Below are 27973 nucleotides of genomic sequence, written 5' to 3'. Positions count from 1 at the left end.
TGGTTTTGTTAAATAAATAGTTTTTTCTTCACTTCCATCTAAGAGGCTCTGTTGTGGGTGGGGGAGGGGGTGTCGGGGCCCTTCGCTCTCGGAGGAGAGAGAGTTTCATCATTAACCCGGGACATGACCCCACACTCCTTTAGCTGCAGTCACAAGACAATGAACTGTTCATTCCATTCTTCTGCATAAAAATGGAGTGACATGCGGACATACAAGAAGGCGAAAACACCCTACAGGCCTTACAAAACCTGTCACAGTGCTGCACCCTCCCCTCCACCAGGGAGGGTTGGAGGAAACAAGCATGAGACAGTCACTCATTTTGCTTAAGGCAAGACTGAGAGGCCTGGAGATGCTGCAGCAAAACCCACAGCAAAGCTGCAGAGCAAGGAACTGACTGAGCCAGTTCCTGGTCCACAAAATGCAGGAAACAGACCAATTGAGGACAGAAACTACAGGGATTCCAGGGCTACCTCGTCTCCTTGGACCACCTCATCCCTTTGCTTTCAGGTCTTCTTTGGTGTGTGATGATAAGGTGGGACCTGAAATCCCGTTTGACCAGCTGAATGTGCTACTGACACACCTTCAGTCCTGCTTGCACTTGGCTCCTGTCCTAGGGGTGCATCTTGAGATGTGGGACCTGTGAGGACTGTGACCACATGAAGACATCCAGCTCACCGAAGTGCTGACTGAGGCTGATGTGTCCCAGGGGGCTTGGCTGGCAGGGCTGTAAAAAGGCCAAGCAGCACCTGAAACCACTGGGTACCTGCATGGCATTCCCCCCCTGCCTAGCACCCAGTCTTTGCCCTTTACTTGTCCCAACATCATGCACAGCACCAATATTTATATACAAAAAATGACTGTGATTTCAGCAGAAACAATCTGCCCCCTCAGTTCATTAATAATCCTGTTTCACTGCCAAAACATTTTAATTTCCATTTCTCCAGGCCTGCTTTGTCTTCCTTGTGTCTATTTTTACTGCATTTTGTGACAGGCAGCTTGTCAGTTTCCCATTCAGGTGAACATTTCTGCAGTGTGACCAGCAAAGTATTAGGAGCAGAGAAGCCTTTCCTTTCTCAATAATTCTGCTAATTAAAACCACTGCCTGTAATCTTCGGATGTGCTATCTGTGCTCAAGGAGGAATGGAGAGCAGAAGTTGCTGCCCTCTCTGCAGAGGGCTGTGAGCTGGCCGGGGGGGCTGCAGCTGCTGCAGAGCTTGCTTCGCTGCCCCTGCTGATGTCACTTGGCCACCGACATCGGGGATACGGGATGCTCTGAACGAGAGGCGGGCCAGAATGCCGGCTGTCCCCGCTCCTGCCCAATTCCTCAGGGAGCAGCTCCCGTTCCCCGGGCAGCGGCGGAGCTGGAGGCCCCGGGGAAAGGGCATCTCCCGGCAGGGTCCGCAGCCGGGGCTGGGCTGGGCTGGGCACACCGGGGGTGCGGGCAGAGCCCCGGGCAGAGCCGCGGTGCGGCGGGCGGGGGCTGCGGGGCAGCGCAGTGCCCACCGCCGTCCCGGATCCTCCGCCCTCCCCAGCCGCGGCAGCGCCGAGAGGACGGCCCGAGGGGCGGTGGGGCAGGCGGGGGGCGGCTCCCGGGGCCGCGGCCGTGGCGGCGAGCCCTGCCCAGCGCCGGCTGCGCTCCGCGCCTGGTTGGTGCCGTCGAGGCCGGGGGCGCGGCCAGGCCGGGGCCGGCCCGGTAAAGCGGCGGAGCGGGCGAGGCGGCCCCGCACCATGGAGGGGCACCTGGCGCGCTGCAAGATCGTGGTGGTGGGGGACACGCAGTGCGGCAAGACGGCGCTGCTGCACGTCTTCGCCAAGGACTGCTACCCCGAGGTGCGGCGGGCGGGCGGCGGGCGGGCCGGGCTCTCCCCATCGCTTCACCTCAGCTCACCTCACCTCTGCTCTCCCCTCCGTCCCCCAGAGCTACGTGCCCACCGTCTTCGAGAACTACACGGCCAGCTTCGAGATCGACAAGCAGCGCACGGAGCTCAACATGTGGGACACCTCAGGTGGGCCGGGGCTGCGCGGGGCGCGGCGGGCCGGGCTCGTCCCTCCGGCCGGCGGTGTCGCCGTTCCCGTGGCCGCCGGGCCGGGCTGGAGCTGGGGCTGGGGTTGGAGCTGGAGCTGCGGCCCCGAGCCCTGCGAGCCTCCCGGGTTGGACCTCGCGGTGCCGCCGGGCGGACAGGCGCTCCCTTGTCCCGCAGCCGGCGCGGTGCCGCCGCGGCTCTGCACGGCCTTTGGGTGCCGCACCGATGTGCGGGGAGACAGCGAGCAACGAGGGAAGCGCTCTGGCTGCCGGGGAGGCTGGAGGGGAGCGGCGGGGAGGAGGGAAAGTGCTCCTGCAGGAGGGAGCTCTCGCCTCGGGAGGGATGCCCTGGCCTGTCATTGCCTGCTGCCACAGAGCCTCTGGGGTTCTCTGGCGTCTTTTTGGCTTGGTTTGGTTTCGCTTCTGTGTCCTCAGTTGTGGTTCTGCGCAAAGCCTCAGGCATAGCTGTCCCAGCCCACCGAGAGCCATCCCAAACTTTGTGCTCTCGGTCACTGGAGGCACAAGTTGCAAGCGAAGTGCTTGATGCAGAGCTAATAGAAATATTGGCATCCCACAAAGTTCACATGCACTTTTTAATTTACCTTTGGATTCCTTTGTAGAGGCAGTGCAGCTGAATGCTGTGCTCTGCTGATGAATATTCATCACATGCTTGCTGATGCTCTTTCCCCATATTCTCATAATTTCTGGCATCCTGATGACAAATGAAGTCTTCTGGTTGTCCAAGAGCAGTAGTAAATTAAAACATATCCGAGGACTTTCTTTGCTGTTGTTCATTCAGATTCCTTGCTGTAATTTTGCATTCATCAAATGACGGCTGTAGAATCTGCATAGCTCTACCTGGAGTAGTGGCTTTACTGAATCTTGGACTAGCTCAAACATATAAAATATGTTTGAGTCTTCTTCTGGAGCTTCCTGATGCAGGAGATGTTGGTTTTGCTGGTTTTTATTCCATGGGATGGAAAGGGAATTAGATTCAGCTTTGCTTGCAAGCTGTGTGCTGTGAGCCACAAGGACACCAAGTCCTGGGGCAGCTCCTGGGGCTGGAGCTGTGGATGAAGTCTTGGCTCTTGGAGCTTGGCTGAGAGCTGTGCTTGAAGCATGGAATGGTGGTTATGACATGGCGACCATGGCATGGTGGTTGGTGCTGGGCTGATGTGTGTTTGAAGCCTCTCAGTGAAACCATCCTGGCTAACCCAGGGGCCTTCTGTGTAGAGGGTTCCTTGTTGCTGCTCAGGGTATGCCAAGACTAAGGGGTGGTTGACCTCGTGTGTCTCCCCAGGATGCACATCAGCATTCACCCACAGCTCCTTCAGCCATGATTTCCAAACCATGGGCTTCTGCAGCCCTGGAAGGGGATGGGGTGGGTTATCTTTGCTGGGCACTGAATGGATTTGCTCTGGAGTATCTGTATTTGATATAAAAAACTTCATCTTTAGAGGGTGTGGAAGCATGTTTGAAGCACTGTCTACTTTTTAGTAATTCTCCAGAATGATTTGCTTTGGTCTTACAAATGTTTGAAGAAAAGGACATGATAAAAAGTCCTTAAAGCTGTATATATGTGTCTGAGACCTGCATCTGATGCTGTCACACATTCATTTTTTCCCTTGCCACAAAAGATATGTTTTTCCAGTATTTATCTCCACAGCCAAAAGGAAATGGACTTTGATTCTTTCTCTCTTCTCCTATGAAAAATGTCAGACCTTTTTAACAGCTTTGCTGTAGATAGAGTTAGTCAGGTAGTTTTCCAGATAAATTCCCTTTGATTTGAAATGCACAGGAGCTAGTTCTTAATAAGCAATCCTGTAAAGCACTGTACAGCAATTTTCCCTAGTAACCAAACTGAAATTTTTAGCTGTAAGCTGCAAACCACTGTTGAGTTTCCACTACCCTTTGGAGCCCCTTATAAATGGAGCTTTGGCAGAAGAAGTTCTGTGCAACAGTGAGTTGAACCAGCTGAGCTGAAGGGATCAGGAGCAGCTCATTGCCCTCCCCATGGAGAATGACAGGCACTGGCGGCACTTTCACTTCTCTCTGTGCTACCTCCTCCCTCTTTTAAGCTGCTTTTCACACAGGGGTTTATTGTTCATGATAAATTCCATCCCAGCAAGAGTGAAAAGGGAGAAAGGGTGATCCTAACATGAGAAGGGGAACACTTTCTATTTTAAATGCTCACCATCTCTTAGATAAGTAATTGGAAGTGAAATTCCACCAGAAATCAGCAGAGACCTGGAGAGAAGAGCTGGATATTGTTTTTCACTTTTTTGTAAATTCCCCTTGCCCCATACTTAGTTGAGGATGCATCTGGAGACTCTGGAATCTGTGCAGAGTGAGCTGAGCATCACTCAGCAGTGATGAGTGGTGGGGAAAGTGCAGTCTGGCCTGGAAAACTTCCTTTATGTTGGCTGAGAGTGACTGCAGTGTACCTGGCCACTCAGCCATCCCACTGGTAGTCCTGTACAGCCCAGGCTGTTGACTGCTCCCTGTGTCCTGTCACCCTGGCTGAGAGTAGTGTGTTAGAAAATGCAGCCTTTTGTGCTGAACTGACCCTTCCTGCTAAGTGACAAACACAGGCTGTGACATTGGCAGCTGGCAGGCAGGGACTCTCATTAGAGGAGTATTGACACAGAATGGACAGAGGTGTATTGGGACTTCTGATTTTCTTTTGTTTTTTTTTTTTTCTTTAACTCTTTGTCCATTGATAAAGTTTTCTGAGGCTGGAGAGTGACTCTGGAGAGTTCCCAGCACTGAGAGTCCTTCACAAGGATGAAACCTGTGGTGCTCTGATAGGCCAAATGCTGGGACTCTGCCTTAGATGTGCCTGAGATCTAGGAATGTACCGGGGAGAAAATCCCCATTTCCAGCATCTGCAGGTGCTGGTTGTGTTTCATGTTTGCTTCCATTTGTATCCCAGCTCAGGACAGACCGTGGGAGTAAAACTGTTTCAGGTGCCATTTCACAACATTCCAGGAACGTCCCATTCCTCCTGTCCCCTGGGAAGCCTGTGCTACATGCTGTTTGATAAAGCCTCCATTGAAAATCAGTTTGACATCCTTGTCTATGAGGGAAGGGGTGCAGAGCCTGCCAGCTGGACATGGTGGACATGATTCCAGCTCCAGGAGTGGCCATGCCTTGGCACCTCTGCTCATGAACCTTATGGAGGACACTGTGCTTTGCTGCTCTTCTTGCTCCTCTTCTGGCAAATTCCTTTTGCTGCCTGTTGGCTGAACGTTCTCAGCGCAGAAACAACTCCTCTGCACAGTGCTGGTATCTTGTGGTGGGGGAAACTCCTGTTCAGTCAGATGTCTGGTGGCTTGGGAGTGCTGTTCCCAAAGGGCTGGGTGCCTCCCAGAGCCCGAGTGCCCCAGACCCATCAGGAAAAGCTTTGTTCCTCGCGGCAGGTGGAGGAGGGTGGATGGCTTGTGATCATTAGCGATGCTCCGCAAGGAGTGGGTGAGTTTCGTTTCAGTGACTCAGGTCTGAGGGGTAATTGTTACCCCTAGGCGTGCAGGGGCAGGGAGGTGTTCCTCAGCAGTGCAACACTTCTTTCCCCGTGGGATCTGGGAGTGTCTGCGGGTCTGTCCAGCTCTGGGAGCTCGAAGCAGAGCCACTGCAGTGCTCAGCAGGTCTCTGGCAGTGAGAGCCTTCAGCGAGCAGGCTGCCCTGCTTCCCAGGGATCTGTGCTTGGAGTGTTTCCCACCATGATCTGGCATTGCCAGTGAACCTGCTGCCCACACTGGACTGGCCCAATGCCCCTTCTCTGGCACTGGCTGCCAGCTAGGAGAGAGAGGAGCTCAAGCCATGCTGCTGCCCAGTGCCTTGGCAAGGCCAGGGCGCTGCAGCACAGATGCTGGCAGGTCTGAGGCTTTACCTTGTACCTTGGCAGACTTTTTGTTCTGTTTTTGGTAATAATGGGGAGGAACCTACACTGTGCCTTTCAGTGTGGACTCAGTTGTTTGCTTTTGGTTCATCCCCCTATGCTGAGAGGCCCTGCCTGCCTGCTGTGCCTGTGGCCTCACAGTGCAGGCAGAGCAGTGAGTGACCTGAGGCCACTGAGCTCTTGATGCATCTTTTGCTGATGCAGATCCAGCTGCAGAGTAGAGCTGCCTGCTTCTGGTAAGGACATTTTGCCAGTGCTCAGTGGGAGAGCCAGGCTGGCACTGTGCCTTGCACAAGGTCACTGTTGCCTCAGAAAGCTGCTGGAGAGGACTTTCCTTTGTGGACCATCAGGATGAAGTGTGGTTGAGAGTCTCAGGGTCTGCTAGAGCCTGCAGCGTCACAAAGGTCAGTGCCCACAGCTTCAGCAGTGCCCACAGCTCCAGCAGTGCCCTGCTCAGCTCACAGCACAGGAGCTGTGTGGCTGCCAGCTCTCCACAGCCGCTGTCTCTTCAGCAGATGTGCTTTCAAGACAAGAATAACACTGTGAATTGCAAATCCCCCTCCGCCTCCCTCTTTGCCTGTACTCAGCAAACAGTCTGCCTTGGAATGGCCTGTGTGGGAACCCACAGGCTGTGATAACAGATCCTTCTTTAAGGGAACTACTGAGGAATGTTGATGAGATTAGAGAGCTGAAAGGGGCTGAGTTTAGCAATGGCATCTCCATGGATGCTGTGGCTGTCTGTGCCTGGATTCCCAGTGTGCAGCTCCAGGATTGCCATGGCTGCCTCTTCCAAAGTGTAACAACAAGTTCTGTCTCAGAAAGAGTTCAATGCTACTTGCACTGAGGCAGAGAGGAAATGTGGAGCTGCCCTTTCCATACCAAAAGGGATCCTCCCATTCTTCCTGTTGAGACTGAGAGCCTAAAACCAGCATGCTTGTGTTGTGCCTCAGCACAAATACGTGGTTAATCCTAAAAATATGTGCAGCTGGGTCACATTCTCACGCAGGTCAGTAACCAGTCAGACAGAAGTTTAAAGGTTGCAGCAGAAATACTTTTACTGAAGTGGGTGGAGGATGGACCTGGAGAAGACATGACAGAACATGGCAGGGCAGGGCAGTGCCCAGGAGGATCATCTCACTGGGCTGTGCACAGTGTGGGGGGGTGTGCAATGCTGTGGGGCTCAGGGATGGAGGTTACTTACCGAGGGCAGCATGATTCCTCTGTGCTTTGTCCCTACAGATCTGAGAGGCTCAGCCTCTGTGGGGCCATGGGATGTCCTGGGGGTGCTGAGGAACAGTGTCTTTAGTGACAACCAGCTGACCCTGCTGGCTGCTGTGACCCTGTAGACAAGGAAGGGTGTTCTGTGGAGTGGGTTTGTTCCCAGCTCAAGTGCAGACACCTTTCCCACAGCCTGGAGGAGATCTGCTCTCTCCTGTGGCAGGAACAGCACTGCTCTGCTCTCCCTGCTCCTTTTGCCCCAGATTCTGAAGATAAAATCTCCACTTCATTAAACTTTGCAAATGCACAGGCCCAGCCTTCCCTGTGGGAAGAAACCTTATCTGGCAGCCAAGGGGTTGGGGAGGGATCTAAAGCTTGTGAACAGTAAACCTGAAATGTGCAGCATTTCATCAAGATAATTGTGTTCATTCAGCCCTCGGACGTGTTCCTCAAGGGCAGAATGTGTTCTGGCAGTGCTGTGGGAAGCTGTTGCCACTCTTAGTCCTTGTTGTACCCTACAGAAGGGGTGACAGGCAGGTTGTGGCAATGCCAGCTGTCCTTGGGACATGGCAAGAGTGCCAGGAAGGGACTTCTGCCCCCCATTTGTCTCCCTCGTCAGCTGCTGCAGGCATGATGGTGAAAAGGCTGGGTGGGCTCCTCCACCAGACACTCAGTGATGCTCCCCAGGAGCCAGCAGGGACTTCCACAAGGAGTTTTCAGAGACTTCTCACAGTTGCTGGAGGGAGGTTTGCAAGCAAGCTTCTCTGGCCCACTGGTAGCTGTGTATGTGAGGCAGGACACAGGGCTGGGAGGAGGCAGAAGCACTCTGTGCCTGCCTGAGCTGGGGATTCCTGCACTGGTAAATCCAGCAAAACAGCCTCCTCCTGAGGGGCAGGCTTCCAGTAATAAGATCTGGAGGAGGGCCCAGAAATGCCACCTCAGCCTATGCAAATACCAATCCCTTCATCCTCAAGGTATGCCAGCTGGGCTCTTAAGTAATCCACTAATTTTTATATGTGCATTGTAAGAATTAGGAGCAGAGGTTAATTGTCCAAGCTGATGAGCTGTTTTTTTCAGTCATTTTACACTTCCCAGAAGAGTGTTTATTCTATGTCATGGAGCAGTTTGCTCCTTTCCTCTGCTTCAGGGGTTTGCACTGATGTTGCACAAACAAGACAAATGTCAAAGTCCAGGCAGGACAGAAGGTTGTAGAAGTCCTGGGGTTGTTGTCTTGGTCCTGCTTTGGCAGCTTTGTCCTCTTACCCAGAGCTTGGCTAAACTGTGGGTGGGATCTGTCAGAGTGGACATCCTCTGTCATCCCTAAAAGCTGGTGCTCATCTGGCACCACTGTATGGGGAGGTGACCCAAAACTCTTCAGTTTGTCAGCGTAGCCCTCCAGAAAGCTGGGATGAATTTCTGTTTCATTCCACAAAGGCAGTTCTTGGCAGTCCTGCAGAAAGCAGCGTGTGCCTCAGCATTGCTGGCTCTATGGGGAGAGTTTACAGTGAGCCCCCAAAGACAAGTGTGCTGCTGAGAAATTGAGGTTTTGGCAGTGCTCATCTCATGGTTTCAGCCAGAGCAGGGCTGCAGGAGCCCCTTGTAGAGCAGATCATAGCTGTTGTTGGATGGAGGGTGCCTGTGTGAGGAGGCTCATTATCTCTACCACAGCTAAGAAGAAACAAATGCTGTTTCATCTATACCAACATTGTGCTAATCTTCATATTTCCATCCCCTGCCCTAGACTGGCATCTCTGAGCTGTGGTGCCAGGCATTCCAGGATCTACCAGCCAAGGGGAAAGAGGAGCTGCTCATGCTTGTATCCACCCCTGAATTTCAGACAACTGTGTCAATTTTATTTTTAAGCTGGTTGTTGGCTTGCTCCAATTTCCTCTTTAATCATGAACAGATGCATATGGGTCCTGTTTTTTGCAAACCTGGGTGCCAAGTGGGAGAATGACTCACGCAGTAAAGGAAGGCTGAATTTGCAGACACACCAGCCTTGGGTGCTTGTGTTTGGAAATGCTGGGCTGGGGGTCTCTGGAGTGTCTTGCTGGAGTATCTGAAATGTGTCAAATGCTGATAATCAGTAAAACTGAAGAGCTAGAGTTGAAGGCACTGAGGGTTTTGTGGGTTGTTTAGGTGTTTTTGGGGGGTGTGGTTTTTTTTGTTTTTTTTTTTTTTAATTGTCATATGCAATGGAAAAGTAGTCAATGTAAAAACTAGAAGTCTAATCACCCAAACAGAATTTCCTGGTTCAGTAGAGATGTCTCCAGAGCAAACTGGGGATTACCTTGGCTGGGAGCACTGCAACTCTCCTGCCCCACAGGGCAGCCCTGACTGTTGGTTTCTGTCAGTCTCCTGAGGTGGATAGAAGCTTCTGCAGCCAGGCGTGCTGGCTGTGAGCTGAGCTGCCAGCCGAGGTGCCTGGGTGACTCCTGCTCTTTGCAGTGGGAGCAGAAAGTCAATGAATGCCAAGCAAATTTTGATCTCATTAAAACGATAAGGTTCTTTATCTTCTGCTTCTCTTCCCTCTGCCCCTCCTGCCAGCATGGGAATCTCTCCTCCTGCGGTCCCAGGTGACGAGAGTGTGATTCCTGGCGCTGGGATGAGGCAGTGGTGGTCTCCTGGGATAATGGGGGGCTGCAGCAGCGCTGTCAGCTCTCTGCCGAGGGGCTGGCTGGCTGCTGAGGAGCAGCAGGTTGCTATGATACAGTTTGCTGTGGCAATGTCTGTGCTGAATGAGCCAAAACCACCCCTACAAAAGGAGCATTCCTTGGCTGGGAGGGGGTCGATTTATCTGAAGTGTTTATGTAAAACTGAGAAGCTGCAGGGAGAGGATGTGCGTGGGAACGTTTCCTCCAGCGCCAGGGCCCCAATCTGCCGGCAGACACCCCTGTGTGCACGGGGGAGAGGGCACGGCTGGGAGAAAGGACCAGGCTAATTCAAGCGTGCAGATCAGCACTGCATCTCCCATCCCGTCCCGTCCTGTCAGCTCTCGCCACACGTGAGACTGAAAGCTCGGTTCAAAGGGGAGCTCAGCGCTGCTGTACTCGGTGCTGCCTGCCAGAGCAGCCCCGTGGGCACCGGAGAGATGCTGTGACTGCCAGCTGTGAACTGCAGCAGCCTGAGCCTGAGGCGAGGTCAGAAATCTCCGTGCCTGGGGCACTGGGCTGCCCTGGCTCGCCGTGCCTCCCTGTCCGGCATCCCTGTCCCCAGAGCTGTCCAAGGTGCCACAGGGACTTCCTCCTTTCCACTGGGGAACATGAGCTTCCCGCTAGGAAGAGGGCTGGGCTCTGCAGCCATCAGGGTCTGGTTTTTTCTGTGCTGATCCAACTGCTTCCCTTCCCCATGACTTTGCAGGGACAGAGACCCATCTCTCCCCAACGGGAACAAGGGGTGCAGGTGCCTTTGCTGCTGTGGGCTGGCAGTAAGAGCTGGACACAGCTGGACCCAGTTTTGCTGGGAATCCAATCGCACATTGAATCCTGGCTGTGGGGAATGGCAGGGGCTGGGCTGGTCGGAGCCCCTGAGCTCTGCTGTTGCTGGTGCCATGCTCTGAGCTGGATGGCACTGGGCAGGCTTTGGGAAGGCTCCCCATGGCCCTCAGCCTGCCCCATGGGGGCTCTGGGCAGAGGCAGGAGCATCAGGCTCTGCTCCCCAGGCTCAGTTTTGCAGAGGGGCTGAGGGTGTTTGCAGAGCCCCTGGTGTGCAGTGCTGGGCTGGGGGACACTTTGTGCCCCACTCTGTGCTGGACCTTGGCTGGGAGCTCCTGTGCAGACAGGACTAGCATTGGAGCTCCTGCAGAGAATCAGCCTTTTCTCCTCTCCTGCTCAGCCCAGGCAGATTTCCATCCTTCCGGAAACATAAGTCACCATCATCCATAATTCATCAGGTGCTGAACTTCATCAAGGAGCCACCTGACACCTGGGCTGCACCCTTCTCCTGGGCTGGGAAAGGGCTGGGTCCAGACATCCCAAGGAGCTGCAGCAGAAGCAGGTCTGGTTTCCTCGGCCTAAGGTGGGCAATTTTGCTTTTGGAGGAGGCAGATCAACAAGGACTCTGCTGTCTCTGTTCCAATTTTCATAAATAAACATCTCCTTCTTATCCCTCCAGGAAGTTTAGGTCATTTGTATTTGCAATATAAAACCAAAACAGTGTTTTTAAGTAGCAGCAAGCTGATTGCTCCATGACTGCTTGCTGGAGTATCTGCACTCCCCAACAGCATGCACTGCAAATAAAAACACCATGGCACTGTGACTTTAGTGCCTGAAATTTGCATTGAAGAAGTGTTCATGAGCACATGTGTGTAGTAAAAGCTGTGCAGGATTCAGGCTGGGCTCTTTGCCTGCTCACAGAATTCCTCTGAAATGCAGCATCATCCCCTTACATTTATAGCTTATTCACCAAATCCTGTCACTTCTTTTATATACCAAAAAGAATCTGTCTGACTTTTCCCAGCACAAATCCAGAAAAAAAGGCAATTCATTTTTTACCTGTCATAAATGCTCACAATCTATATGTGAGCAAGCTCTCCGGTATAAAGATAGCAAGAGAGGATAAAAAATAGCAGTAGCATTCCCTGTCTTCTCTCAGCCACACCTTTCCACTGTTAGTGGTGCAGCACTGGCATGACAAGTGATGGAATCCAGGCTGAGTGAGGCATGTGCTGAGCTGTGGCACCACAGCCCTGCTGAGCTCCTTCCTGCCTCAGCAGCATCCCCAGAGCTCAGCTCCACCAGGACTTGCCAGGTGCTCACTGGGGAGGGAGAGGGAGGCAAAACTCACCTCTTCACTCTATAAAGGGGTAAATATAAGAAAACAAGGACAAAACCTCTGACTTCCAGGCCTAAACAGAGGAACAAAATCGTCTGCAATTCAAACTCTGCTGAACCTTATAGTGCCTGGTTGTTGGTCAAAAGCTTGGCTTCACATCCTTTATCTCCAAAAGAGCAGTCTGCATCGTGTGGCAGTGTCTCCAGTTCCTACTGGAATTAAAGAGCTCTGCCTGGTGGAGAGGGCTGAGGGTCTCTTTGGTCAGGAAGCAGTCAGTGGGATGGATCTGCTCACCTCACTCCTCTCTGCAGGCTCAGCGTATTACGACAATGTCCGTCCCTTGGCTTACCCTGACTCAGACGCTGTGCTCATCTGCTTTGACATCAGCCGCCCAGAGACCCTGGACAGTGTGCTCAAGAAGGTGAGTCCCCCGTGCCTTTCACTCTTTCTGGTGCTCAGCAGCAGCTTGTGGAGCCACCACGGGGTCCCTGTGCCCTGAGGCTCTCAGCAGGGCTCAAAGCTCTGGCCCTGTGGCTGGAGTTTGTGTGCTCAGAGGAGGATGGTCAGCTGCTCTGCTTGGTCTGCACAGAATGCAAGATATTTCCATTTGAAAGGAGCCCAGTGAATGGTGAAGCTCATGCTAGCTTGCAGCATGTGTGTGGGGTCTGTGTGTATTCACACATACAAAGTGGGGACAGAGAGAAATGCAGGGCATTTGTTCTGTTTTTCATTAAGACCTTGGAAGGTATTATGGATCTCTGTTAGCAGAACCAGCAGTGACTATGGATTGCCTGCAGCAGCTCAGAAGTGGCCTCTGGTGCGTGTTTCCAAGTGAGCAGCGTGCTCAGTTTTTTGGCTCTCCCCTCAGTTCAGCATCTGCATAGTAAAAAAGACAGCAATCAGTCCTCTAGAGCTTGTCAACAAAAATAATGAGCTGTGGCACTGAATTTCAAGGCTGTGAATTAATAAGATGAGATGAGATGGCTCAATGCCACTGGCCTGGAGAACAGGCAGTGCCCTAAGCCTGCCCCAGCAGAGCTGAATGGCCATGCTCTGCAGGAGCAGTCCAGAGTTTTCTACCTGCACCTTAGTGCCTTTCAGCAAAGGTGAAATTCCAGCTGGCAGGTCCCAGAGAGCCTCACAGGGCTGGGGATCTGCTGTGGAGCACCACAGGCTGGTCTCCAGTGGGTCACTTCTGGAAGAATGTCCCACACAAGGCTTTCCTCTGAGATGGAGTAAAGTCCAGCAGCTCAGCATGCTGCTCAGAGGAGAGATGGTAAGTGGTTTCCTGGTCGGTTGCATCCCCTGGTCCTGGCTGTACCCTGTTTCCTTCCATGAAATTCAGGGAGCTGTGGTTCTGCTGTGCAGGAAAGCATCTGGCAGCTGCATCCTGTCCTGGGGGGAGCCTTGGCTGGTATCTAATTTCTGCCACTCTCTGAGACACTGAGGCATGAAAAGCTCCACAGAGCAGAGGTTGCTGTGGCTGTTCTGCTCAGAGAGCCCCAGGCTGCTGGGGCTGGAATGGCCACGGCCTGAACATGTCACATTGTACTGGCTGCCCTCTTGGCCTCTCCACATTTTGCCAAACGTTGTGCTGAAGCAAGTGCCTCTTACTCAGCTGCTGGGAGGGCTGAGAACTGGGTCTTTGTCTCAGGAGTGTCCTGGTGAGGGGACAAAGACCCTTCAGATAAACTGGTCAATGGCTCAGTGTTGGCTTCCAGAGCAGCTCCTGGGTACCAAGCAGGCTGGGTGGAGGGAGGTTGTTTCATGTGGACTGAAAGAATTCCCTGCTCAGCTTAGGAGTCAGCAGAATAATAATGCAAGTGAATCACTTACACCTTAATGAAATACAAACCCTTCAATAATTAGGTGGGGTTGGGAGTTATTTCTGTCTCTCTGCACACTCTCCATGTGAGTCCACCCTGCTCGGTGCGTGGCTTTCCCTGTACAGCCTCACAGATGCTTTGAGTGCTGTTAGGCAATGTTTTTTTGATATGGTAACTTAAAATAAACCTTAAATCCCACGGGATTTCTTAAGTGCCTCTGAGTAGATGCCTTGTTTCCTTTGGTGCAGTCTCACAGCCTTATGGCGGTGAGGAAAATTCCTAAGACACCATGAAGCTGAAATAGGTTTTACCTTGTGATATCAGGCAAATAAGGAAAATAACATTTCCTGTTCAAGCCTCAGGCAAAAATTCAGCAGAGGAAATCTCTATTAATGCCTTCCTTCTGATGCCTGGGCTGTTGTACAGCATGTACATGAAGGGGCAGAGCCATCTGAGGGAGTGCAAGCAAGCAGCTCTGCCTTTCACACAGAGGAAGTTTTCATGGAGTGGTGCCTTTGCTCTGACAAGTCTTGATAGCACAGCAGGTCTTGGGCTCCCAGAGGCTCCCAGAGGTGTCAGGCATGCAGGGAGAGGGTCACAGCTCTCTCCACAGAGCAGGGAGCCCTGTGTCACTAGAACAACTGTGACCTCTGCCAGGTGTGAACACACCTTCATGTCAATTAGGGTGTTTGAATTCCAGCTGCAAAAGAATCTGGATCTGTTCATTGTGAGGGTGTGCTGGCCCTTGGTGCTCTGTGGTTGCAGCACTGTGATGTCCAGCATGCTGCCCAGGGGCTGGGGGGTGCCTGAGTCCTGGGGAACAAATGTCCTTGGCAAGCAGACAGCTGAAGCTACCCAAGATAATCTCCTGGTAGAAAATAAGGTTTTTCATATTTTGCAGTTGCTTTGGTCTGATGCTGGTTGAATGACATTTGGATTGTTCTTGGCACTTCCATTCCCCACAAGGCTGTGGACTCTGGGCTTGGTGGTGGCTTAGTTTCCTTTCTACTTCTAATTGCCCAGGGTATATACCAGTCAGTGTAGCAGGAAATTGCTAATTCCAAGTGACGACTTCAGCTGGGGGTTATCTCTATTTATTATCTAGATAGTACCACTAGATAAGTAACTGGGGCATTGACATGCTGCTGGAGCTGTGCAGGTCTCCCCCCGGGGGAGGTCACAGGTGATGGATTTATTTACTGCTGCAGACACAGCTGACATCAGGCATTCATTTTGGGAGCTCTGAAAAGAGCCATTTACATGAAGGACATGGATGTTTGCCCTGGCCTTCTCCTTCCATTGCTTTAATTCTTAATTTCCCTGGCTGTAGCTGTGCTTTGAATATCATAATGTCTTTAACAGGTGGCTCCCAGTAATAAATAGTGTGTGAGTGTGCAAAGAGCTCCCTGCTGGCCTTGTTGACCCTTGGGGTCCCAGATCTGACTGCGTGGTCATTATTTTTCCACAACCAGGACTGGCCTCCCACAGCCTTGCACAGGAGACTGCTGCAGGTTTGCAGGGCATAATCTGCAAAAAGGGAGCATAAAGTTGTCCAAAGGGTACTCTGGCCATTCCCATCCTTGCCTGTGGCAGTCATTAAAAAGCCCTGATATGCTAATCAGTGTCTGAACAGTAGTGACACCCTGTTTGGAAAAGCCAAACACACCAGAGCCTCTGATTTCCTCTGCAGTGGCAAGGGGAAACGCAGGAGTTCTGCCCCAACGCCAAGATCGTGCTGGTTGGCTGCAAGCTGGACATGAGGACAGACCTCAACACCCTGCGGGAGCTCTCCAAGCAGCGCCTCATCCCTGTGACACACGAGCAGGTGGGTTTGGGCAGTGACCCCCGGGCTCAGGGGGGACAGCTGGGTGCTCTGGGACCCCCTGGGCTTGGGTTAGGGGTTGATTGTGGCTCAGGGGCTCAGAGCTGCTCGGGTTTACAGCACTCTTGTCCCCAGCTCTGGCAGACCCTGACTGATTCCTGATGCTCTGCTGAGCAGCCACATGGTTAGTAGCCAGAAAGTAATTCCTCAAAGGAGGTGAAAATGCCTGGTTTGATAAGCTGGACTGGCTAAAGGGGAGTGCTGTCCTTTGGCATCTCCTGGTCCAGTGCAGCTCTTTCTGCTCCCAGCGACTCTCCTGCTTGGGTACTGCACTGGGGCAAAGCTGCAGGGGGGAAGGAAGCCATGGCTGGGGGTCTGAGGGCTGCCAGTGGCCTCCAGTGGAGCCAGCAGTGTCTCCAGGCTGGCGACAGAGCCAGACTGTGGTGCAGGGGCAGCTGTGCTCTGAGCTGCTGCTGCCTGGCTCCATGCTGAGCAGCCCAGGTGACTGTCCAGGTGAGGGGGATTGCTCAGTTGCAGGGGTGGCACTTTGGGAATGAGAAAGTGCCATTAACCCAGGGCCCAGTGCTTGGCCTCTCTGCTCAGGAGGCTGCCCTCCCCTCTGGAGCTCTCACAGAGCCCTGCACTGTGTTCACAGCTGCTGAGGAGCCTCTGTGCCCCGATGGTGCCACTGTGCTGTGGCAGGGCTGCTGGCAGTGGCAGAGGATGCTCCTTGGAGATCACTGCTGTCCTAACCTTGCTCCCTCTCCCTCTGCTGTCTCTGGCCGGCAGGGCAGCGCGCTGGCACGGCAGATCGGGGCAGTGGCGTACGCAGAGTGCTCCTCCAAGGTGTCGGAGAACAGCGTGAGGGATGTGTTCCATGTCACCACGCTCGCCTCGGTCAACAGGGTGCACAAGAACTTGAAGCGCAGCAACTCCAAACGGGGACTGAAGCGGGCGTCACAGATGCCTGGCAGGACAGACTTACTGAGTGACACGGAGATCAGGAAAGACCGAGCCAAGAGCTGCTCCATCATGTGAGAAATGGGCTGTAAATATGTGTGTGTGTTGTCCATTTGTACAGTAAGTGGCTGAGACAAGGGCATGGTGCTGGCTGCAGGAGCTGGCCTGCCTTTCCAAAGCCTTTTTCTCAGTCTCTAGGGCTGAGCAAAGGTCCCAGCTGCAAGCAGGGCTGCACGAGTCGCCCTGCACTGTGGAGACTTCTGGGCTGGCTGCTGCTGTGCAGATTGCTTGGGATGAAGGAACCACTTGGCAGAGGAGTATTCGGGTGCTGGAAGGTCTGTGTGAAACAAAGTAAAAGGGAGAAATGCTATGTGTGTGTCACCCTGCCATTCCCACAGCCCAGACCCTGCTCTGTGCAGCTGTACAGCACACAGGGTGGAGTGGGGGCTGCGTGGGACCTGGGCTGGAGGGAGGAGGGATTGCAAACAGCAGAGTGTGATCAGGAGAAGGTATTCTTCCAGTCTTCCTTTAGAAGAGAAATGCTGTTTGAGGCGGTTGGACAGCAAGTGCCATGAAGGTGCAGGTCTGGGCCAGAGCTGGGAGGGAAGGCACCCTGGGAAGGAACCTTAACCTGATGAGACACCACAGTCGTCCACCTCCTGCAAAGACAATAGACAGATGTCTCTTTCCACAATATTTTAGATACTTGAACTGCTTTTGAAATGCAGCTGAGTGGATCTGGCTCCAAGGGAGAGGTCTGTCCCAGTAGATGCATCCTGAAAGTCGTGGTTCCCTTCAGCAAGCAAATGCCCCTCACGAGCTCTGTGTGAGCTGCTGACACCTGGTCACTCCCTGGGCTCTTTCTCTGTCCTGCACACACAGCTTCCAACAAGAACTGCAATAACTATCCACATCCTGCTCTCCACCCACTTCCAGCTGCAGATTGTGTTGCATGGTGCTGTGTTTGTCTGGTGTAGATGAGAAAAATGATTTAATGCATATCTGCACCCTGTCTCTGCCGTGGCAGTGGGAGAGGAGGTGCTCCCTGCCCTTGTGCCTTGCTGTCTAGCCTCTCCCAGCATCTCCCATTGCTTCTGCTGCTGCCCTCTCTGAATGTCTTTGATGACAGTATTAGCCTGGGCTTGATGTCACATGGACACTTCATGGAAAAAAAGAATCTGCTCTGTTGCCAGATCCAACTGTGTCTGTGGGCTACAGGAAAAATAAACATGATTGGAAAATTCATAGTGCTCGACTGTGTTCATTTTTAATAGTCAAACCACACATCCTCTCAAAATCTCTTACTGCCCAACTTCTCTTTGTGTCCAAATGTCTCTCTCTAGCTCTTGAAATCTGCTTGTGCATACCCTGCAGTGAAAAACCCAGAGGACTTATCTCCCTGTATTCATTTTGGAGCTGAAACACCTGCCTTGAATAACCTCTCCCTCTATCCTGAATCCTTAAATACTGTGGAGTATTTGCAGGTTGTCTGTGCCTGATCCAGCAGTCTGAGCTGGAGAGTCTGATCTGCCTCTGCCCTCACTGCAGAAATAGCTTTTGACTGAATATTTTGTGTCTGCTCTCACAGCCAGGCCTTAGACTGCAGCTGCATGGTGAAGGCGTTTTGGTGAATTGGAGCTGCTGATTTACCAGGACAAGAAAAGCTCCATCAGTGACTGGACACTTGTGCTCTGTGCAGGCTGCAAGAGCGTGAAAATGCCAATCTGCAGTCTGGGAGGAGGAGGAACTGAGCAAGGCAGGATGTCAAGAGCAACCCTCAGCATCATTATGCTTTTTTTTTTCACTCTCTAGGGTCCCCAGAGCCTTTGCAAACCTTGTTGAACAAAACCAGATCCCTGCTTGGATAGCAACAATCAATTGCACACAGGTGTCATTGCCACTCCTCATAATCTGTTTGCAGTCATCCTCACCATCTTCACGTCACACAGTCACTGTCACTTCCTTCTTTCCACGTCCACACAGCAGTGTTTGGCAAGTGCATTCCCTTTTACTGTGCTCTAGCATCTTTTAGACTTTCAGATCTAATGTGGCACTCTCTACAAAAGCAGTTTCTGGGTCACTGATGGAACTCACAGTGGCTCTGTATTAACTTGTCAGCTCACCCTACAAGCAAATCATTTCCCAGGATCTGTCCTGAGAGGCTGCACAGAGCAGCACCTCCTCCCTTAGGGCTTCCAGCACTGCATTGCTGCAGTGTTGGCCAAGCACATCACCTAGCCCTCCCAAGGCACACGTGGGAGCCTCAGCAGCAGCAGTTCCAGTGCAGAGAGCTGTTTCTGTGCTGTGCTGGGGGAGGCACAGGGCTGTCAGTGCAGGGAAAGCACAACATTCATTTTTCATTGTTCATTGAGACCTGCAGCTCAGCAGTGGCTTCAAGGACAAGGTTAGTTACAGCCTGGGGAATCTACAATGCCCACAAGATGCTCCCCCAGGAAGGGAAGAAGGACTCTGCAGAGGCAGCTGCATTCTCCATGGTGTTCCCTCTGCTTTCCATGGCCACATGGCATCTCCCATCAAACATCAGCTGGTGTTTGGGGTTACACAGAAAGGATGGGATCTGTCTGGAAAACTCCTTGTTCTGGTTTTGGTAATTTGTTGATTTTCTGTACTGCAGGGAAATGTCATTTCTACCCACCTCCCACCCCCCTCAGCACAGCTCTAACTAACTGGAAGCCCGTGGTATGAAAATAACGATATTGGAATGGAAGTGATTTGTGCCCAGCTGCTTCTAGAGCAGGGGAAAAAAAATCCCCCAAAAAAACGAAAAAAAAAAAAAATTATAGCAGCCAAACAGTGTGAGTTCTGCCAGAGTGAGCAGGACCAGACTCAGATGCAGACCTGACCAGAGCAGAGTTGGACACAGAAATGTGCAACCCACGAGAAGCTCATGAAAGGCAAAATGCAAATGCTGCCACAGCTGGGCTGAACCCAAAGCATGCATCTGTCACACTTGTATACAACCCAGACATCAACTGTTTGAAGCTTTCTTTGAAGGCTTGGGCTTCAGAGTGGGATTGAATTCTGGGCAAATGAGTGTCCCTGTCCCCTTCTCTGCCCCTCCTCAGAGGACTCCAAGGCTGCTCTCTGCAGCCACAATTCAGTAAGCAGCTTAATATTCTGGCACTTGCTTCTCCACCAGCTTTCTTGTCTATAAAGAATGTTTGGACTCCCACAGTAGCTCATTTAACCAGACTTTTCAAAGGAGTTCCTCTCCCTCACTCTCCTTCTCTACAGAGGAATAAACAAGACAAAACAGGAAGCAAAATCAAAAGAAGAATAGAAAAGGCAAAAAAAGAAAAAGACCTCTGAAGCAGGAAAGGGGAGCCACAGAACAGACCAAATGAACCCATTGTTGGGTCTCTTCTCCTCCAAATCAAGCCAGAGCCTGCTAGGAGAAGTTTGGGGGTCTTTTGTGTGTATATATATATATATATGAGTAGATAGAAGAGTAGTCTATGAAAGTATTGGGATTTTCCCCTTGTCAGCATGGGAACAGCTCTGAAGAATCTGCTGAAGTTGATAGCAGGTAATTTGGGATTAAAAAAAGGCAGAGGTACCTGTGTGGGGGATGTAGCTGTGGCTCTCACTCCCACACACCAGAGTTTTTTGTTAAAAAGCACCAGGTAACCCAGCAATGTCATTTGGGGCTCCCATCAGATCCCAGGGGATTCTGACAGCCTCTGCAGCTGTGGAAAAGGCTTGTGGGTTCAGCCCAGTGCGTGCTGCCTCATGGATGTGGGGAAGGCACTCATCAGAGCACCTCCTCTGAGGGAAAAGGAGGATCCAACCCTTGGGAAGAGGAAAGAATTGTCCTGGTGGCAAGGGGGTGACTTCATGGTGAGCTGGGGATGGAGCCTGCATGGGAGGCTGGTCTCCCTGGACTCCTGCAATGTCCTTGGAGGGAACCAGGCTCCCCAAAAGAGTGACTCAAATAGCCAAAACCAGCTGCTGGCCTCAATCCCAGCCTGGATCACCCTTGGTCAGCTGGCAGTGCTGGACCTGCTGTGAGCTGTCTGGCTTGTGTGGAGCTCCCAGCCCCTTGGATGCCAGCTGCACTCTGTCCTGCCTGCTCTGGCACGGGACAAGCCTTGGCCTCACCAGAGGTGGATTTGTGGCTCTGCAGCTCTCAGCAAGGGCCAGCAGTGCAGCCAAGGAGCTGCCGAGCTTGGGCAGATGAGTCAGCACAGGAAAGAGAGAAACACAAACAGGCAGATGGAAGGAATGGAGCTGGCACATGAAAGACACAGCCAGCGAGGAGGACTTGAGGCCCCTAATTAGTGCCGGCAGAAAAATTAATGAGCAACACTGCCAGTGCAGGTGTCCTGCCAAAAAAAGCATTCCCAGTCCATGGGGTACATGGAGCTGCCAGGGACAGACAGCCCCTTCAGGCTGGGATTGTTCTGCTCCCCAGAGGGGTAAATCCTCCTGCAGTCCTGATCTCTGTGCTGCCCCTGGCAGGGCAGCAGGTCTGGAGGTGAATTTAGGATTCTGTGTACCTGTGGGTGATGCCCTGCAAGGGGAGGGAAAGTCCTGGGAAAGGCAAGGGCAGGGCAGGGGCTGAGTGATCTCCTGACCCACCAGGGCTCTTGGGAGGTCTGTAAGGCTGTGGCAACTCTTCAAGAGTCCTTTCAGTAAGGTTGGTAATGAGACATAATCACTATATGAGAGATGGAAAGAAAAAAACTATGATTCCAAGTTGGGCTTTAAGTGTTAATTAATGGACAACTTCCAAGTTAGGATAACATTACAGTGACAATTCCCTGTCAGCAATCCCATCTGTACTAACTGATCTGGTGTTTAGTGTAATAGCTTTGACTGTAATGAATTTAAATTATTGAAAAGAAATCTATAAAGCCTTTATTAATAATTAATAACGTCTTCCTGGTGTGTTATTTTAATAAAGCTGCATGACCTGTAAGATGAACAATCAGAGGACCCAAGGGAAAAGGAAGGAGACTGGGTGATCAAATAGAAAGAAATCAAAAGCAGCTACGAGTTCATTTCTTCTGCAACTGCAGCAAAAGGGGTCTAGAACTGAATATTTGATATATGCTTGTGTATTTATATATTTATATAGTGATACACATGTAACCAAATGGAAGTTGTCCCTCTCACTTCACCCAGGTAGCTCTTCGTTGCAGATCTGATGGTTTTAGGCATGCTATTTTTTCAGTATTAGAATGCATCTTTCTTCAGCACATTTGGTAATGTTTATATCCACCTCCAGACTGTTTGACTTCTACCCTTCCAGGAATAAAATTAGATCATCTGCTCCAAAACCATCAGTCTCATAATTTTTGTTCTGATTTGACCTTGCAATTCCCAAACTCCATTATTTAATAACGTATTTTTTAGTAATGGTAGATGCCCCTATACCTCTGGATATATGCATGTTGTGGATTGAGCCAGGCCAGGCCAGGATGCCAGGCAGCCATGAGAGCCACTCACTCACTCACTCACTCACTCACTCCCCTCAGCAGCTGGACAGAGGAGACAAAATATAAAAAAGAGTTCACAGGTTGAGATAAGGACCAGGAGAGATCACTCACTAGACACCATCAAGGGCCAAACAGGCTTAACTTAGAGATATAAAGTGACTTTATAGCTAACAAAATCAGACTAGGATAAATGAGAAGTAAAATAAGCCCTTAAATGCACCTTCCTCCCACCCCTTCCTCTTTCCCAGCTCTACTGCCCACCCCAGGGGCACAGGGAGATGGGAATGGAGGTTATGGTCAGTTCATCACCTGAGGCTTCTCCTGCTGCTCAGGGAGAGGAGTCACTGCCCTGCTGCACCTGTGGGGTTCCTGGAGTTCTCCAGGAAATTCTGCAGCATGGCTCCATCTCACAGGCAGACAGTCCTCCCAAAACTGCTGTATTGTGAGTTTCCCAAGGGCAAACAGTCCCTCTCAGACTGCTGTAGCGTGGGTCACTCTTCCACGGGGTGCAGTCTGAAAGGACAGGCTGCTCCAGCCTGGGAGTAGGACCCCTTTCTCCACGGGTCTCCCACCATATCACAGCCTCCTCCAGGTATCCACCTGCTCCAGCATGGGGCTTCTCTACGGACTACAGGTGGATCTCTGCATCCCTGTGGATCTCCATGGGCTGCAGGGGCACAGCTGCCTCACCATGGTCTCACCACAGCCTGCAGAGGAATCTCAACTCCAGTGCCTGGAGCACCTCCTCTTCCTCTATCTTCAATGACCTTGATGTCTGCCTGTTCTCCTCACCTGTTTTCACTCCTGCTCTTCCATAGTCACAACTGCAACTGCACAACAACGTTTGTTTTTCTTAAATCTCTTATCACAGACTTGTTATCACCATTTCTAATTGGCCCAGCCTTGGCCAGTGGCACATCCAGGTTTGGAGCCATCAGGGATTGGCTCTGCTGGACGTGGTGGAAGCTTCCAGCAGCTTCTCACAGAAGCCACCTCTGTGCCTCCCCTGCTACCAACAACCAGGCCAAGCAAACCCAATACAACGTATGACTGTAAGTTTGATTTTATTGTTCCAGTTGTTACAATATCTGGGCAGTTTTGAGGTGACTGCATGATCTATTCTATTTAGTAAGTATTTGCCTTAAACATATTTAGGCAGAGTCTTTTCCAAGATGATCAGTCTGTGTTTAGATTTGTTGATGGAAGCAAATTTGAAAGTGATCCCAACACAGATGATAAGTGTAAGAGAAACCTGAGAACCCACAGCAGATGAGACCCCAAGAAGACAGAGCCAACCTCCCTGTCTGGACTGGGAAGATGCTGGCACAGGGGCAGTGATGTGCTCTCCAGGCTGCCATCCAGCTCTCACCTGGGGACACCTGAAGTTCTGATTTTCTACCTTAATTCAAGTGGTCAGCAAAGCAAACAGCTAACAAGCCATTTGCTTTTCCTGCCAAGAAAATACATCTCCCTCGTCGCGTATTTACAGGCAGGAATGAAATGTTCCCAAACTGGAAACACTTGTTACTTCTGTCCAGACTTTTTGAATCAGTTGTGTGCAAAATTTTAACAGCCTCTGTACCCACAGTGCACAAATAAACACATCATCTCTCACAGGGTTTCCATCTCCATTGAACGACAGATAGACCTAAGGGAAGTTCCCCAGAGTGGCACTGATGCAAACCTCCATACCCAGCAGGTGGGTTCACTCCTCCTCACACAAGAGGAAAACAGCTGAGCCATGACATTTCCTCCCTGTCAGTCTCCCAGTTTGTATTTCACTGGCACTTCTCAACCCACCACAAGAAAATTATTCAACAAGCTGGATACCTGTGGAGAGGAGGGGACAGCAAGTCTCTCGAGCCACTGGGCCATCAGGAGCTTCCCATGTGGATCAATGAATATTTTCCATTAGTGTCAGTCAGGCTGTGATGAGGGATGGAAGGGGAACAAGGATGTGGAAATAATTTTCCCAGGCAATACATGACATGTCTGAAGAGGGAATATCAGTGTGAGATGCTGTGTAATTGCTGTCAGAAGTGGTTTAGCTCATTAAATGTCTACACGAGGAGCCTCCTTTGGTTCATGGTGTTGCCAAGTGGGTTTTAAGGAAATGAAAATCTTAGGACTGCCTAGTCACCCTTATACCAGTTGGGCAATAATTTATGGACATTGGGAAGCCAGGATGTATTCCCTTGAACCAGCACTCAGCATTTACACCAAGGAGGGCATGAAGAATAGCACTGGCACATCTGAGGGAGGAGCAGCTGCAACAAGGTGAGAGCAGAGGGCTGCAGAAACCTCGTGGACTGGAAAACACAAAGTGCTTTCAGCTACAAAATAGGCAGCTTTCTCCTGAGTGTCTCAGTGCTGCTGACCATTGCAAAGCCATGAATTCATCCTTAACACCACTCTAGATGTGCTTTCCATGCCTGTTTCCATCTGACCTATTGCCCTATCTCCACCCTCTCAGTTTGTCTGGCAGTGAATGTTTGCTCCACTCAGCTTCTCAGGCTGGGCTTTTCCCTTCCCACCCAGCCGACCCTAGGACTTAATTCTGGGGTTAAGCTCTCTATTTAGCCAGCAGTAATTTGACATTTACATTAAAAATGCCACATTCTCTTTCAGAAAGAAAGAACAGTAAGAAAGCTCTGCAGACAAAACTGGTTCCTATTTTGATAATTCTTTTCAGATACTCCTTGAGAGCAGGTCAGTTTCCCTTGCCTGTATCCCTTGGCAGTCAGTGCTTTCTTGTGGAACATGGAAAGTACAGAGACTCCATGGCAGCTGTCAGTCCCAGGAATGGGGGATATTTGGCCATTAAGGACCAGTTTCACCTATTTAGTGCTGAGATGAAGACCAGAACTCTGGGAGGTGTTGCTGGACAAAGGCAACCTGGCAGCGGGTGGGTTTGGGGGTGGGAGCAGTGCTGGTACTGCAGGGTGGAGCTGCAATTTCTATATACATGTGGATGGGAAGAGATCAGTGCAAGAATCCAGCATTGCTCCCAGCTCTGACCATTAGCCTTGCACAGTCATGAGAAATAGAAAAGGTAAGAGCTGCCCAGCTCAGTGTGGATCTGAGCCCAGAAGCACAGAGGTGACACTGTGGCACCTAGCAATGGCTTTGCTTTATTTTGCAGAGCCCAGTGTCTGCCTCTGTCATAAAGTCCTTTCCTCTGTTCCTCTGTTCCAATCAAATGCTCAAACCCTTTATGTAAAAAATGACAAAGAACCACTGATCTAAGGTGAAACTGAACTGAGAGTGAGCCACGTGCTCATTTCCATGTGTTTACTCTGACCCCAGCTGATTCCTACAGCTGTCAATTAATCATCTTATTTCATTTAATCAATCAAACCATTGTAATCAATTGAAATGTATGTATGCAAAATGGCAAATGCTGCTCTCAGAAAGGGCCTCAAGGGAACGTGCTGTCAGCAGCCATGCTCTGGAAAGCTTGTTTCATTTATATAAACGAATAAATACAAACGCTGAGGACTTCAGGACCTGAATATTAATGCAGGTAATTAAACATGTTTTTTCTGGCAGATGACTTCATGCCAAGCCCTGGCCTGGAGAGGCTCCATGAACAGAATCTCCCCCTCGAGTCTCTTGCTTTTGCCTGCATTGCATGAATATATTCTTGGCCCTTGATTTATCCCCACAGAAAGGTGGGAAGGGGAGGCACAAAGGCCATTGTTAGGAAAGACAGTTATGTGCAAGAGACACAGATGGAATTTCCTCCTTTTTTTATCTGTGCTTGTTCATATCAAGGTCATGGAACAAGCCCAGCACGGGGCTTTGAAATTGTAATTGAGACTGAAACATCATTCCTGCTGCCTGGAAGTTATGATCTTCATGGCCATGGAATGGCTGCTAGCAGGAGGCAGAGCAGCTCTAGCCCTCTGCACACCCTGGGAGATCCTTCCAAGGGAAGCCTTGCCCAGCTGAACTCAGCACTTGGTTCATGGTGAGGCTTCCTCCTCCTCTAAAATATAAATTTTTGATCTATGTTTATCTAATCCTGAACTGGTTTGAGGTGTTTCCCTCCCCAGTATTGATGATTTTTCTGCAAGAGATTTCTCAAGGCTTGGAGCACCTTGTCCACTCTGGTGTGACCCTCCTACTGCAGCGCCCTGGGTGAGAGGAGCAGCACAGGCTTGGGCTGCTTTTCCTACAATCCTCTCTAATTGTGCAGAGTTAAAGAAATGCTCTACAGGGCAGGGCCAAGGCCATGTTTGGCCATGAATGTTTTCCCCACACCCAGTCAGATTCCCAGCTCCTTGGCTCTGGTTTATAACAGCAGAAAGCATTTTACTTGCTCTGCGACTGGGCAGGGGAAACGACAACCCCTGTAGTCTGGGTGTTAGAGTCAAATCAGGATTAAGAAGGGGTCAGTGCTTTTTAGAAAGCTGCATGGTGATCAGCAAATTAATGAGCTGCTCCCATAACCCTGAGTTTTCTGTGCAGGGCTCTGCCAGCAGGGCTTTGATTAGTATTGCCAGCACACACTCACACAGATGCACGGCTGGTTGCTTGGCTAAGGGGAGAGACAATTCAGGCTCCTTTCCCCCTTCCCTGCAACTCTCAGGAGAAATATTAGCTGCAAGAGTCACCACAGAAATCTCTCTTAAATTAACTGACCACATAGAAACTTAATTCATAATTTAGAGATTAAAATTAGTATTTCTGTGCTCAGCTGTTCTCGAGGAATAGATACAGAGCTCTGCATGATACACTGAACAGCCTGAAGTCTGCACCCCTTACAGAGAATGGCACTGAGTTTTCTCCCTGGGACAAGGGAAAATAGGTTTTCTTCATTTGCTGATCTAGAGAAAAATTCTGGCAAGGGAAAAGGGCATCCTAATGGGGGATGGGATCAGGTGCATGGGCTATAAAAACTTAGTTTCCCTGAGCAGTATCAGGAAGGGACCTTTACCACAATCAACCTCTGAAGTTTGTGTGTCACAGTCTACCAGTCCAAGGAAAGGCTCTGGTTCCCTGCCATGACAAATAATCACAATCACCAGGTGAGAAACAGGTTATGGAAAATTCTTTGATGTTTTTCCTCACTCACACTCAGTTCCAGCCATGATGACAAGTCTGTCAGCACTTGGTTCATGGTGAGACTCCCTCTTCCCCTGAAGTATAAAGTTTTGATCTCTGTTTATCTAATCCTGAGCTGGTTTGAGGTGTTTCCCTCAGCAGTACTGATGATTTTTCTGCAAGAGATTTCTTAAACCAAAATAAAGCCTCAGTGAGTCAAAGTCTTCCAAGCCAGGAATGAGAAACATGAGAGAGTGCAAGGAGGGGAGGAAAGCCTCCACACACCTCCTAGGAAAGTTTCTGGAGAGGTTCTCATGAATAGGGGAAAATGAACAAAGGAATTGAGAGCTCGTGGGAAATGGCTGACCCAGCATCCCTACAAGAGTATAAATAGCTGCCCTGATTCACTGCATTCCCTTTGGACCAGTCTGCCCTTTGTCAAATCTTGCCTCGTAAGTGCTTGAAAAGGATCTTGGCAGCAGCTCTGCCAGCTTCAAGAGAGGCTCATTCTCAACTTTGGGATTTCTTCCTCTCCTGCACCTTTCCACCAAAGAGGCTCCCAGAGCTGGGTGTGGCTGGAGGACCCAAGGCAGCCCCAGCACAGCTCCTGTTTGGAGCCCTGCACTGTGCAGAGCAGATTGCTCCAAGCACTGAGAGTCCATGCTGAGCACTACCCCCAGCTGGAGCTGAAATGGTCTCATCCAGCTCACACATGGCATTTCAGCAGGATTCACTGGCAGGACACAGCCACATGCTGCTGGCTTTTCTCTCTGGCTTGCCCTGCAGCTTGTGAAGGTTTTCTGGCACAGTGAGACACATCTGACTTTCCAGCCCAGCACAGACTCCCCACAGCACAGTCCAATGCCACCCCTGCAGTCCTCCCCCCTGGCAGGGCACTGCCCTGGTGCTGGGAGTTTGTACTGCAGATGTGTCTTCAGCAGGGAGCTT

General features: G+C 51.0%; 1 protein-coding gene across 1 annotated transcript; it reads left to right on the top strand.

The window, feature by feature from the left end:
- The first annotated feature begins 1619 nt into the window (after window positions 1–1619).
- RND2 (Rho family GTPase 2) lies at window positions 1620–17765 on the top strand. The gene is made up of 5 exons (XM_085083264.1): window positions 1620–1830; window positions 1919–2006; window positions 12224–12333; window positions 15429–15563; window positions 16350–17765. The coding sequence occupies exons 1-5, from the start codon at window positions 1729–1731 to the stop codon at window positions 16596–16598; spliced, it is 684 nt and encodes a 227-aa protein (XP_084939390.1). The 5' UTR covers window positions 1620–1728; the 3' UTR covers window positions 16599–17765.
- The last annotated feature ends 10208 nt before the right edge of the window (window positions 17766–27973 follow it).

This window comes from Lichenostomus cassidix, chromosome 27 (genome assembly GCF_008360975.1).
Source record: "Lichenostomus cassidix isolate B80296 chromosome 27, HeHo_3.0, whole genome shotgun sequence".
In the NCBI taxonomy this organism is placed as follows: Eukaryota; Metazoa; Chordata; class Aves; order Passeriformes; family Meliphagidae; genus Lichenostomus; species Lichenostomus cassidix.
The sequence above is the reverse complement of the archived record's forward strand: the minus strand, read 5'-3'. Positions and strand labels throughout refer to the sequence as shown.